Below are 12,913 nucleotides of genomic sequence, written 5' to 3'. Positions count from 1 at the left end.
CTGAGAGGCTGCTGTGACTTAGAACCTGCAACACTGAGAGGCTAGTGTGACTTAGAACCAGCAACACTGAGAGGCTGCTGTGACTTAGAATGTGCAGCACTGAGAGGCTGCTGTGACTTAGAACCCGCAGCACTGAGAGGCTGCTGTGACTTAGAATGTGCAGCAGTGAGAGGCTGCTGTGACTTAGAACCTGCAGCACTGAGAGGCTGCTGTGACTTAGAAACTGCAACACTGAGAGGCTGCTGTGACTTAGAACCTGCAGCAGTGAGAGGCTTCTGTGACTTAGAACCTGCACCACTGAGAGGCTTCGATGACTTAGAACCTGCAACACTGAGAGGCATCTGTGACTTATAACCTGCAGCAGTGAGAGGCTTCTGTGACTTAGAACCTGCACCACTGAGAGGCTTCTGTGACTTAGAACCTGCAGCAGTGAGAGGCTGCTGTGACTTAGAACGTGCAACACTGAGAGGCTGCTGTAACTTAGAACCTGCAGTACTGAGAGGCTTCTGTGACTCAGAACGTGCAGCAGTGAGAGGCTGCTGTGACTTAGAACCTGAAACACTGAGAGGCTGCTGTGACTTAGAACCTGCAGCACTGAGAGGCTTCTGTGACTTAGAACCTGCAGCACTGAGAGGCTTCTGTGACTTAGAACCTGCAGCAGTGAGAGGCTGCTGTGACTTAGAACCTGCAGCAGTGAGAGGCTGCTGTGACTTAGAACCTGCAGCAGTGAGAGGCTTCTGTGACTTAGAACCTGCAGCAGTGAGAGGCTGCTGTGACTTAGAACCTGCAGCAGTGAGAGGCTTCTGTGACTTAGAACCTGCAGCAGTGAGAGGCTGCTGTGACTTAGAACCTGAAACACTGAGAGGCTGCTGTGACTTAGAACCTGAAGCACTGAGAGGCTTCTGTGACTTAGAACCTGCAGCACTGAGAGGCTGCTGTGACTTAGAACCTGCAGCCCTGAGAGGCTGCTGTGACTTAGAACCTGCAGCAGTGAGAGGCTGCTGTGACTTAGAACCTGCAGCAGTGAGAGGCTTCTGTGACTTAGAACCTGCAGCACTGAGAGGCTGCTGTGACTTAGAACCTGCAGCACTGAGAGGCTGCTGTGACTTAGAACCTGCAGCACTGAGAGGCTGCTGTGACTTAGAACTTGCAGCAGTGAGAGGCTGCTGTGATTTAGAACCTGCAGCAGTGAGAGGCTTCTGTGACTTAGAACCTGCAGCAGTGAGAGGCTGCTGTGACTTAGAACCTGCAGCACTGAGAGGCTTCTGTGACTTAGAACCTGCAGCAGTGAGAGGCTGCTGTGACTTAGAACCTGCAGCAGTGAGAGGCTTCTGTGACTTAGAACCTGCAGCAGTGAGAGGCTGCTGTGACTTAGAACGTGCAACACTGAGAGGCTGCTGTAACTTAGAACCTGCAGTACTGAGAGGTTTCTGTGACTCAGAACGTGCAGCAGTGAGAGGCTGCTGTGACATAGAACCTGAAACACTGAGAGGCTGCTGTGACTTAGAACCTGAAGCACTGAGAGGCTTCTGTGACTTAGAATCTGCAGCACTGAGAGGCTTCTGTGACTTAGAACCTGCAGCAGTGATAGGCTGCTGTGACTTAGAACCTGCAGCAGTGAGAGGCTGCTGTGACTTAGAACCTGCAGCAGTGAGAGGCTTCTGTGACTTAGAACCTACAGCAGTGAGAGGCTACTGTGACTTAGAACCAGCAACATTGAGAGGCTGCTGTGACTTAGAACCAGCAACACTGAGAGGCTGCTGTGACTTAGAACCAGCAACACTGAGAGGCTGCTGTGACTTAGAACCTGCAACACTGAGAGGTTACTGTGACTTAGAACCAGCAACACTGAGAGGCTGCTGTGACTTAGAATGTGCAGCACTGAGGGGCTGCTGTGACTTAGAACCCGCAGCACTGAGAGGCTGCTGTGACTTAGAATGTGCAGCAGTGAGAGGCTGCTGTGACTTAGAACCCGCAGCACTGAGAGGCTGCTGTGACTTAGAACCTGCAACACTGAGAGGCTTCTGTGACTTAGAACCTGCAGCACTGAGAGGCTGCTGTTACTTAGAACCTGCAACACTGAGAGGCTGCTGTGACTTAGAACCTGCAGCACTGAGAGGCTTCTGTGACTTAGAACCTGCAACACTGAGAGGCTGCTGTGACTTAGAACCTGCAACACTGAGAGGCTACTGTGACTTAGAGTCTGAAACACTGAGAGGCTGCTGTGACTGAGAACCTGCAGCACTGAGAGGCTTCTGTGACTTAGAACCTGCAACACTGAGAGGCTGCTGTGACTTAGAACCTGCAACACTGAGAGGCTGCTGTGACTTAGAGTCTGAAACACTGAGAGGCTGCTGTGACTGAGAACCTGCAGCAGTGAGAGGCTGCTCTGACTTACAACCTACAACACTGAGAGGCTTCTGTGACTTAGAACCTGCAACACTGAGAGGCTGCTGTGACTTAGAACCTGCACCACTGAGAGACTTCTGTGACTTAGAACCTGCAGTACTGAGAGGCTGCTGTGACTTAGAACCTGCAACACTGAGAGGCTACTGTGACTTAGAACCAGCAACACTGAGAGGCTGCTGTGACTTAGAACCAGCAACACTGAGAGGCTACTGTGACTTAGAACCAGCAACACTGAGAGGCTGCTGTGACCTAGAACCAGCATCACTGAGAGGCTGCTGTGACTTAGAACCTGCAACACTGAGAGGCTACTATGACCTAGAACCAGCAACACTGAGAGGCTACTATGACCTAGAACCAGCAACACTGAGAGGCTGCTGTGACTTAGAACCTGCAACACTGAGAGGCTACTGTGTCTTAGAACCTGCAGTACTGAGAGGCTGCTGTGACTTAGAACCTGCAACACTGAGAGGCTACTGTGACTTAGAACCAGCAACGTTGAGATGCTGCTGTGACTTAGAACCAGCAACACTGAGAGGCTGCTGTGACTTAGAACCTGCAACACTGAGAGGCTGCTGTGACTTAGAACCTGCACCACTGAGAGGCTTCTGTGACTTAGAACCTGCAGTACTGAGAGGCTGCTGTGACTTAGAACCTGCAACACTGAGAGGCTACTGTGACTTAGAACCTGCAACGTTGAGAGGCTGCTGTGACTTAGAACCAGCAACACTGAGAGGCTGCTGTGACTTAGAACCAGCAACACTGAGAGGCTGCTGTGACTTAGAACCTGCAACACTGAGAGGCTACTGTGACTTAGAACCAGCAACACTGAGAGGCTGCTGTGACCTAGAACCAGCAACACTGAGAGGCTGCTGTGACTTAGAACCTGCAACACTGAGAGGCTACTATGACCTGGAACCAGCAACACTGAGAGGCTACTATGACCTAGAACCAGCAACACTGAGAGGCTGCTGTGACTTAGAACCTGCAACACTGAGAGGCTACTGTGACTTAGAACCAGCAACACTGAGAGGCTGCTTTGATTTAGAATGTGCAGCACTGAGAGGCTGCTGTGACTTAGAACCCGCAGCACTGAGAGGCTTCTGTGACTTAGAACCTGCAGCACTGAGAGGCTGCTGTGACTTAGAAACTGCAACACTGAGAGGCTGCTGTGACTTAGAACCTGCAGCACTGAGAGGCTTCTGTGACTTAGAACCTGCAACACTGAGAGGCTTCTGTGACTTAGAACCTGCAAAACTGAGAGGCTGCTGTGACTTAGAGTCTGAAACACTGAGAGGCTGCTGTGACTGAGAACCTGCAGCAGTGAGAGGCTGCTCTGACTTACAACCTGCAACACTGAGAGGCTTCTGTGACTTAGAACCTGCAACACTGAAAGGCTGCTGTGACTTAGAACCTTCACCACTGAGAGGCTGCTGTGACTTAGAACCTGCAACACTGAGAGGCTGCTGTGACTTAGAACCTGCACCACTGAGAGGCTTCTGTGACTTAGAACCTGCAACACTGAGAGGCTGCTGTGACTTAGAACCTGCACCAATGAGAGGCTTCTGTGACTTAGAACCTGCAACACTGAGAGGCTTCTGTGACTTAGAACCTGCAACACTGAGAGGCTTCTGTGACTTAGAACCTGCAACACTGAGAGGCTGCTGTGACTTAGAACCTGCACCACTGAGAGGCTTCTGTGACTTAGAACCTGCAGCAGTTAGAGGCTTCTGTGACTTAGAACCTGCACCACTGAGAGGCTTCTGTGACTTAGAACCTGCAGCAGTTAGAGGCGTCTGTGACTTAGAACCTGCAACACTAAGAGGCATCTGTGACTTAGAACCTGCAACACTGAGAGGCTGCTGTGATTTAGAACCTGAAGCACTGAGAGGCTTCTGTGACTTAGAACCTGCAGTACTGAGAGGCTGCTGTGACTTAGAACCTGCAACACTGAGAGGCTACTGTGACTTAGAACCAGCAACGTTGAGAGGCTGCTGTGACTTAGAACCAGCAACACTGAGAGGCTGCTGTGACTTAGAACCAGCAACACTTAGAGGCTGCTGTGACTTAGAACCAGCAACACTGAGAGGCTACTGTGACTTAGAACCAGCAACACTGAGAGGCTGCTGTGACCTAGAACCAGCAACACTGAGAGGCTGCTGTGACTTAGAACCTGCAACACTGAGAGGCTACTATGACCTGGAACAAGCAACACTGAGAGGCTACTATGACCTAGAACCAGCAACACTGAGAGGCTGCTGTGACTTAGAACCTGCAACACTGAGAGGCTACTGTGACTTAGAACCAGCAACACTGAGAGGCTGCTGTGACTTAGAATGTGCAGCACTGAGAGGCTGCTGTGACTTAGAACCCGCAGCACTGAGAGGCTTCTGTGACTTAGAACCTGCAGCACTGAGAGGCTGCTGTGACTTAGAAACTGCAACACTGAGAGGCTGCTGTGACTTAGAACCTGCAGCACTGAGAGGCTTCTGTGACTTAGAACCTGCAACACTGAGAGGCTTCTGTGACTTAGAACCTGCAACACTGAGAGGCTACTATGACCTGGAACCAGCAACACTGAGAGGCTACTATGACCTAGAACCAGCAACACTGAGAGGCTGCTGTGACTTAGAACCTGCAACACTGAGAGGCTACTGTGACTTAGAACCAGCAACACTGAGAGGCTGCTGTGATTTAGAATGTGCAGCACTGAGAGGCTGCTGTGACTTAGAACCCGCAGCACTGAGAGGCTTCTGTGACTTAGAACCTGCAGCACTGAGAGGCTGCTGTGACTTAGAAACTGCAACACTGAGAGGCTGCTGTGACTTAGAACCTGCAGCACTGAGAGGCTTCTGTGACTTAGAACCTGCAACACTGAGAGGCTTCTGTGACTTAGAACCTGCAAAACTGAGAGGCTGCTGTGACTTAGAGTCTGAAACACTGAGAGGCTGCTGTGACTGAGAACCTGCAGCAGTGAGAGGCTGCTCTGACTTACAACCTGCAACACTGAGAGGCTTCTGTGACTTAGAACCTGCAACACTGAAAGGCTGCTGTGACTTAGAACCTTCACCACTGAGAGGCTGCTGTGACTTAGAACCTGCAACACTGAGAGGCTGCTGTGACTTAGAACCTGCACCACTGAGAGGCTTCTGTGACTTAGAACCTGCAACACTGAGAGGCTGCTGTGACTTAGAACCTGCACCAATGAGAGGCTTCTGTGACTTAGAACCTGCAACACTGAGAGGCTTCTGTGACTTAGAACCTGCAACACTGAGAGGCTTCTGTGACTTAGAACCTGCAACACTGAGAGGCTGCTGTGACTTAGAACCTGCACCACTGAGAGGCTTCTGTGACTTAGAACCTGCAGCAGTTAGAGGCTTCTGTGACTTAGAACCTGCACCACTGAGAGGCTTCTGTGACTTAGAACCTGCAGCAGTTAGAGGCGTCTGTGACTTAGAACCTGCAACACTGAGAGGCTTCTTGACTTAGAACCTGCAACACTGAGAGGCTGCTGTGATTTAGAACCTGAAGCACTGAGAGGCTTCTGTGACTTAGAACCTGCAGTACTGAGAGGCTGCTGTGACTTAGAACCTGCAACACTGAGAGGCTACTGTGACTTAGAACCAGCAACGTTGAGAGGCTGCTGTGACTTAGAACCAGCAACACTGAGAGGCTGCTGTGACTTAGAACCAGCAACACTGAGAGGCTGCTGTGACTTAGAACCAGCAACACTGAGAGGCTACTGTGACTTAGAACCAGCAACACTGAGAGGCTGCTGTGACCTAGAACCAGCAACACTGAGAGGCTGCTGTGACTTAGAACCTGCAACACTGAGAGGCTACTATGACCTGGAACAAGCAACACTGAGAGGCTACTATGACCTAGAACCAGCAACACTGAGAGGCTGCTGTGACTTAGAACCTGCAACACTGAGAGGCTACTGTGACTTAGAACCAGCAACACTGAGAGGCTGCTGTGACTTAGAATGTGCAGCACTGAGAGGCTGCTGTGACTTAGAACCCGCAGCACTGAGAGGCTTCTGTGACTTAGAACCTGCAGCACTGAGAGGCTGCTGTGACTTAGAAACTGCAACACTGAGAGGCTGCTGTGACTTAGAACCTGCAGCACTGAGAGGCTTCTGTGACTTAGAACCTGCAACACTGAGAGGCTTCTGTGACTTAGAACCTGCAACACTGAGAGGCTGCTGTGACTTAGAGTCTGAAACACTGAGAGGCTGCTGTGACTGAGAACCTGCAGCAGTGAGAGGCTGCTCTGACTTACAACCTGCAACACTGAGAGGCTTCTGTGACTTAGAACCTGCAACACTGAAAGGCTGCTGTGACTTAGAACCTTCACCACTGAGAGGCTGCTGTGACTTAGAACCTGCAACACTGAGAGGCTGCTGTGACTTAGAACCTGCACCACTGAGAGGCTTCTGTGACTTAGAACCTGCAACACTGAGAGGCTGCTGTGACTTAGAACCTGCACCAATGAGAGGCTTCTGTGACTTAGAACCTGCAACACTGAGAGGCTTCTGTGACTTAGAACCTGCAACACTGAGAGGCTGCTGTGACTTAGAACCTGCACCACTGAGAGGCTTCTGTGATTTAGAACCTGCAGCAGTTAGAGGCTTCTGTGACTTAGAACCTGCACCACTGAGAGGCTTCTGTGACTTAGAACCTGCAGCAGTTAGAGGCGTCTGTGACTTAGAACCTGCAACACTGAGAGGCTTCTGTGACTTAGAACCTGCAACACTGAGAGGCTGCTGTGACTTAGAACCTGAAGCACTGAGAGGCTTCTGTGACTTAGAACCTGAAGCACTGAGAGGCTTCTGTGACTTAGAACCTGCAACACTGAGAGGCTGCTGTGACTTAGAAGCTGCACCACTGAGAGGCTTCGGTGACTTAGAACCTGCAGCAGTTAGAGGCTGCTGTGACTTAGAACCTGAAGCACTGAGAGGCTTCTGTGACTTAGAACCTGAAGCACTGAGAGGCTGCTGTGACTTAGAACCTGCAGCAGTGAGAGGCTGCTGTGACTTAGAACCTGCAGCAGTGAGAAGCTTCTGTGACTTAGAACCTGCAGCAGTGAGAGGTTTCTGTGACTTAGAACCTGCACCACTGAGAGGCTTCTGTGACTTAGAACCTGCAGCAGTGAAAGGCTGCTGTGACTTAGAACGTGCAACACTGAGAGGCTGCTGTAACTTAGAACCTGCAGTACTGAGATGCTTCTGTGACTCAGAACGTGCAGCAGTGAGAGGCTGCTGTGACTTAGAACCTGAAGCACTGAGAGGCTTCTGTGAGTTAGAACCTGCAGCACTGAGAGGCTTCTGTGACTTAGAACCTTCAGCAGTGAGAGGCTGCTGTGACTTAGAACTTGCAGCACTGAGAGGCTGCTGTGACTTAGAACCTGAAGCACTGAGAGGCTTCTGTGAGTTAGAACCTGCAGCACTGAGAGGCTTCTGTGACTTAGAACCTTCAGCAGTGAGAGGCTGCTGTGACTTAGAACCTGCAGCAGTGAGAGGCTTCTGTGACTTAGAACCTGCACCACTGAGAGGCTTCTGTGACTTAGAACCTGCAGCAGTGAAAGGCTGCTGTGACTTAGAACGTGGAACACTGAGAGGCTGCTGTTACTTAGAACCTGCAGTACTGAGAGGCTTCTGTGACTCAGAACGTGCAGCAGTGAGAGGCTGCTGTGACTTAGAACCTGAAGCACTGAGAGGCTTCTGTGAGTTAGAACCTGCAGCACTGAGAGGCTTCTGTGACTTAGAACCTTCAGCAGTGAGAGGCTGCTGTGACTTAGAACCAGCAGCAGTGAGAGGCTGCTGTGACTTAGAACCTGCAACAGTGAGAGGCTTCTGTGACTTAGAACCTGCAGCAGTGAGAGGCTGCTGTGACTTAGAACCTGCAGCAGTGAGAGGCTGCTGTGACTTAGAACCTGAAACACTGAGAGGCTGCTGTGACTTAGAACCTGAAGCACTGATAGGCTTCTGTGACTTAGAACCTGCAGCACTGAGAGGCTGCTGTGACTTAGAACCTGCAGCCCTGAGAGGCTGCTGTGACTTAGAACCTGCAGCAGTGAGAGGCTGCTGTGACTTAGAACCTGCAGCAGTGAGAGGCTTCTGTGACTTAGAACCTGCAGCACTGAGAGGCTGCTGTGACTTAGAACCTGCAGCACTGAGAGGCTTCTGTGACTTAGAACCTGCAGCACTGAGAGGCTGCTGTGACTTAGAACCTGCAGCAGTGAGAGGCTGCTGTGATTTAGAACCTGCAGCAGTGAGAGGCTTCTGTGACTTAGAACCTGCTGCAGTGAGAGGCTGCTGTGACTTAGAACCTGCAGCAGTGAGAGGCTGCTGTGACTTAGAACCTGCAGCAGTGAGAGGCTGCTGTGACTTAGAACCTGCAGCACTGAGAGGCTTCTGTGACTTAGAACCTGCAGCACTGAGAGGCTGCTGTGACTTAGAACCTGCAGCACTGAGAGGCTGCTGTGACTTAGAACCTGCAGCACTGAGAGGCTGCTGTGGCTTAGAACCTGCAGCACTGAGAGGCTGCTGTGACTTAGAACCTGCAGCACTGAGAGGCTGCTGTGACTTAGAACCTGCAGCACTGAGAGGCTGCTGTGACTTAGAACCTGCTGTACTGAGAGGCTGCTGTGACTTAGAACCTGCTGCACTGAGAGGCTGCTGTGACTTAGAACCTGCAGATTTATTGTGAGGAGGAATTACATATATATACTTAAGCTCTTACAAGCCAAGATCCTTTATTTCCTGCATGGAATTTTACTACATTTATTATGAAAAAAATTCATTGCTTGATGTTTTCGCTTAAGGTGCAAGTTTAGGGTCACTGGAAGATCAACTCTTCGCTTTTCCTTAAAGAAACAAAACGTTAATTTAAGCAACACAGTTTCTTAAACAGGGTAGATAAGTTTGGCTGCTAATTTTAAGCAAATTTTAACAAAGTTAGGTCAGATTATTACGTTAGTTTAGCTGAAGAATTAGGTATTCGCTTATTACGAATTTGTATAACATTAGTTGATTTTTTCCTGGATAGTGGCAGGAGGCTCCTCCACTGATCACAGTTTTTCCTGGATAGTGGCAGGAGGCTCCTCCACTGATCACAGTTTTTCCTGGATAGTGGCAGGAGGCTCCTCCACTGATCACAGTTTTTCCTGGATAGTGGCAGGAGGCTCCTCCACTGATCACAGTTTTTCCTGGATAGTGGCAGGAGGCTTCTCCACTGATCACAGTTTTTCCTGGATAGTGGCAGGAGGCTCCTCCACTGATCACAATTTTTCCTGGATAGTGGCAGGAGGCTCCTCCACTGATCACAGTTTTTCCTGGATAATGGCAGGAGGCTTCTCCACTGATCACAGTTTTGGGTATAACAACCGTATTAAATTTATGGTAGTTCTTATTATTTTCAGAATCAAGAATCCGTGTGCAGGGTGCGCCCCTCCATACTCCTTCAGGAATGACCTTCCGCTTAACAACAACGACTCACTCTTCACGGTCAGCACCATTTCTCTACCACCTTAAGAAACTTAACAATGAAACCTTAAAGCTCTACACAAAAGCACAAATATTTTAAAACGAGTTTACAAAGGTGTTGTAGTACATACATACACAGGAAAATATATTACACACAAAGGTCTTGCAAAAAAGTTACTCAAAAAGCAATGCATTCAAAAATTATCATCAAAAAAGGAATATCACACACAATTAACGGTATGAGATAGGAAAAGATCTGATCCCACCGTTTTTATATGGTGCTGAAAGTCAGTGATCACATCATATGATCCGTTTTTATTTTTTTTACGGGGTGGTCTGGTGAGGCAGCGGAAGGCCTCAAATCTTATGACCAATAGCTCCGTTAAGAGGGTCATCATATGGCTAAGGCCTGCATCAAGAAAAATTCTCTCTCATACACACACACACACACACACACACACACACACACACACACACACACACACACACACACACACACACACACACAGAAGAATGGAACATGGAACAGACCCCAGAATCAGAGGGGATGGGTCAACAGAGGAAAAAGTTCTGGAAATACCCCAAAACTCAACAGAAAATCTTGAGGTAGTATCTCCATAAGCGAAACATGAGAGCTGATATTATAGCTGTTACAGAAATAAAACTCGGAAATATCAACTAATGTGATATTCCCTGAGGGATACTGAAAAGTAAGAAAGGAAAGGGAAAATAAAGAGAAGGGGTGGCAGATAGGGTTAGACACTTCAGAAGTTTTGAGGAAGTAGGAAACCTAGAAAAAGAGGATTTCAGGGGTTATAAAGCAGGTAAAGTAATTGTCCGAGACAAAAACAATCGTGTGAGTGATACAAAATTCAACTTCATACCGTAGGCCAAGGGAAGAATATGATCATGTTAGAGACAGTGGCATAGTTGGCAAGATGAAGCAAGAGTAAACTTCTAGTATTAGCAGATTTCAACTATGAAGAGACTGACCGGGGAAACTAGGGCCTACGTGAAAGACCAGCCACATGGAGGACAAAACTTTTGAAAGTAGTAATGAAGAACTTTCTGAGACATCTGAAGAATGAAGGGAGATGATGAACCAGCAAAACTCCACCTGATATTTACATAAACGAATACGACATAACTGAAATTAATTGCAAGGAACAGTTAGATGCCAACGATCGTGTGGTACCGAGTTCTGAGTATCTGGTAAAGATAGGAAAGAAGAAAGAAATAGATAAAGTGAGTAACAGAAGAAAGCACTATGATGGAATGAGAAATTTTCTGACTGAATTACAATGAGAAAGGGAATTGAAGGGCGAAGCTCTACAAGAAAGTGTAAAGGTTTATGTAGTCAAAGTGACAAGAGGCAACGAAAATATTCTTATCAAACTTGAAGAAAAGAAACGAGAAAGAGAAAAGAGAAAGCCCATTGCTCAGTCAGGAAGCAAGGAGACCAAGGGGAGGTGCAAAGCAAACAGCAGACAACCCAGGAAGCTGCAGTAGAGATAAAAACAAAGATTCAAGAGTCAAGAGGATGAATGGAAGCCTCGAGACTCCTTGAAAATGATACAACGTCAAAAGGCAAAACAGGAACCTTTGTTACTCCACAGCCACATGCTCTATGTTACTCCACAGCCACATGCTCTATGTTACTCCACAGCCACATGCTCTATGTTACTCCACAGCCACATGCTCTATGTTACTCCACAGCCACATGCTCTATGTTACTCCACAGCCACATGCTCTATGTTACTCCACAGCCACATGCTCTATGTTACTCCACAGCCACATGCTCTATGTTACTCCACAGCCACATGCTCTATGTTACTCCACAGCCACATGCTCTATGTTACTCCACAGCCACATGCTCTATGTTACTCAACAGCCACATGCTCTATGTTACTCCACAGCCACATGCTCTATGTTACTCCACAGCCACATGCTCTATGTTACTCCACAGCCACATGCTCTATGTTACTCCACAGCCACATGCTCTATGTTACTCCACAGCCACATGCTCTATGTTACTCCACAGCCACATGCTCTATGTTACTCCAGAGCCACATGCTCTATGTTACTCCACAGCCACATGCTCTATGTTACTCCACAGCCACATGCTCTATGTTACTCCACAGCCACATGCTCTATGTTACTCCACAGCCACATGCTCTATGTTACTCCACAGCCACATGCTCTATGTTACTCCACAGCCACATGCTCTATGTTACTCCACAGCCACATGCTCTATGTTACTCCACAGCCACATGCTCTATGTTACTCCACAGCCACATGCTCTATGTTACTCCACAGCCACATGCTCTATGTTACTCCACAGCCACATGCTCTATGTTACTCCACAGCCACATGCTCTATGTTACCCCACAGCCACATGCTCTATGTTACTCCACAGCCACATGCTCTATGTTACTCCACAGCCACATGCTCTATGTTACTCCACAGCCACATGCTCTATGTTACTCCACAGCCACATGCTCTATGTTACTCCACAGCCACATGCTCTATGTTACTCCACAGCCACATGCTCTATGTTACTCCACAGCCACATGCTCTATGTTACTCCAGAGCCACATGCTCTATGTTACTCCACAGCCACATGCTCTATGTTACTCCACAGCCACATGCTCTATGTTACTCCACAGCCACATGCTCTATGTTACTCCACAGCCACATGCTCTATGTTACTCCACAGCCACATGCTCTATGTTACTCCACAGCCACATGCTCTATGTTACTCCACAGCCACATGCTCTATGTTACTCCACAGCCACATGCTCTATGTTACTCCACAGCCACATGCTCTATGTTACTCCACAGCCACATGCTCTATGTTACTCCACAGCCACATGCTCTATGTTACTCCACAGCCACATGCTCTATGTTACTCCACAGCCACATGCTCTATGTTACTCCACAGCCACATGCTCTATGTTACTCCACAGCCACATGCTCTATGTTACTCCACAGCCACATGCTCTATGTTACTCCACAGCCACA

General features: G+C 48.7%; 1 protein-coding gene across 2 annotated transcripts in view; it reads left to right on the top strand.

Annotated features, from left to right (window-relative positions):
- The window catches only part of LOC128698691 (integrin beta-PS-like), a 197,866-nt gene that overhangs the window by 86,874 nt on the left and 98,079 nt on the right, over positions 1–12,913 (top strand). For both annotated transcript variants that reach the window (XM_070097789.1, XM_070097790.1), the window contains exon 6: positions 9,829–9,913. In XM_070097789.1, the coding sequence (XP_069953890.1) occupies positions 9,829–9,913 (85 nt within the window). The remainder of the gene's footprint in view (positions 1–9,828; positions 9,914–12,913) is intronic.

Source organism: Cherax quadricarinatus, chromosome 59, assembly GCF_038502225.1.
Source record: "Cherax quadricarinatus isolate ZL_2023a chromosome 59, ASM3850222v1, whole genome shotgun sequence".
NCBI classification, from domain to species: Eukaryota; Metazoa; Arthropoda; class Malacostraca; order Decapoda; family Parastacidae; genus Cherax; species Cherax quadricarinatus.
This window is presented reverse-complemented; position numbering and strand designations above follow the sequence as displayed.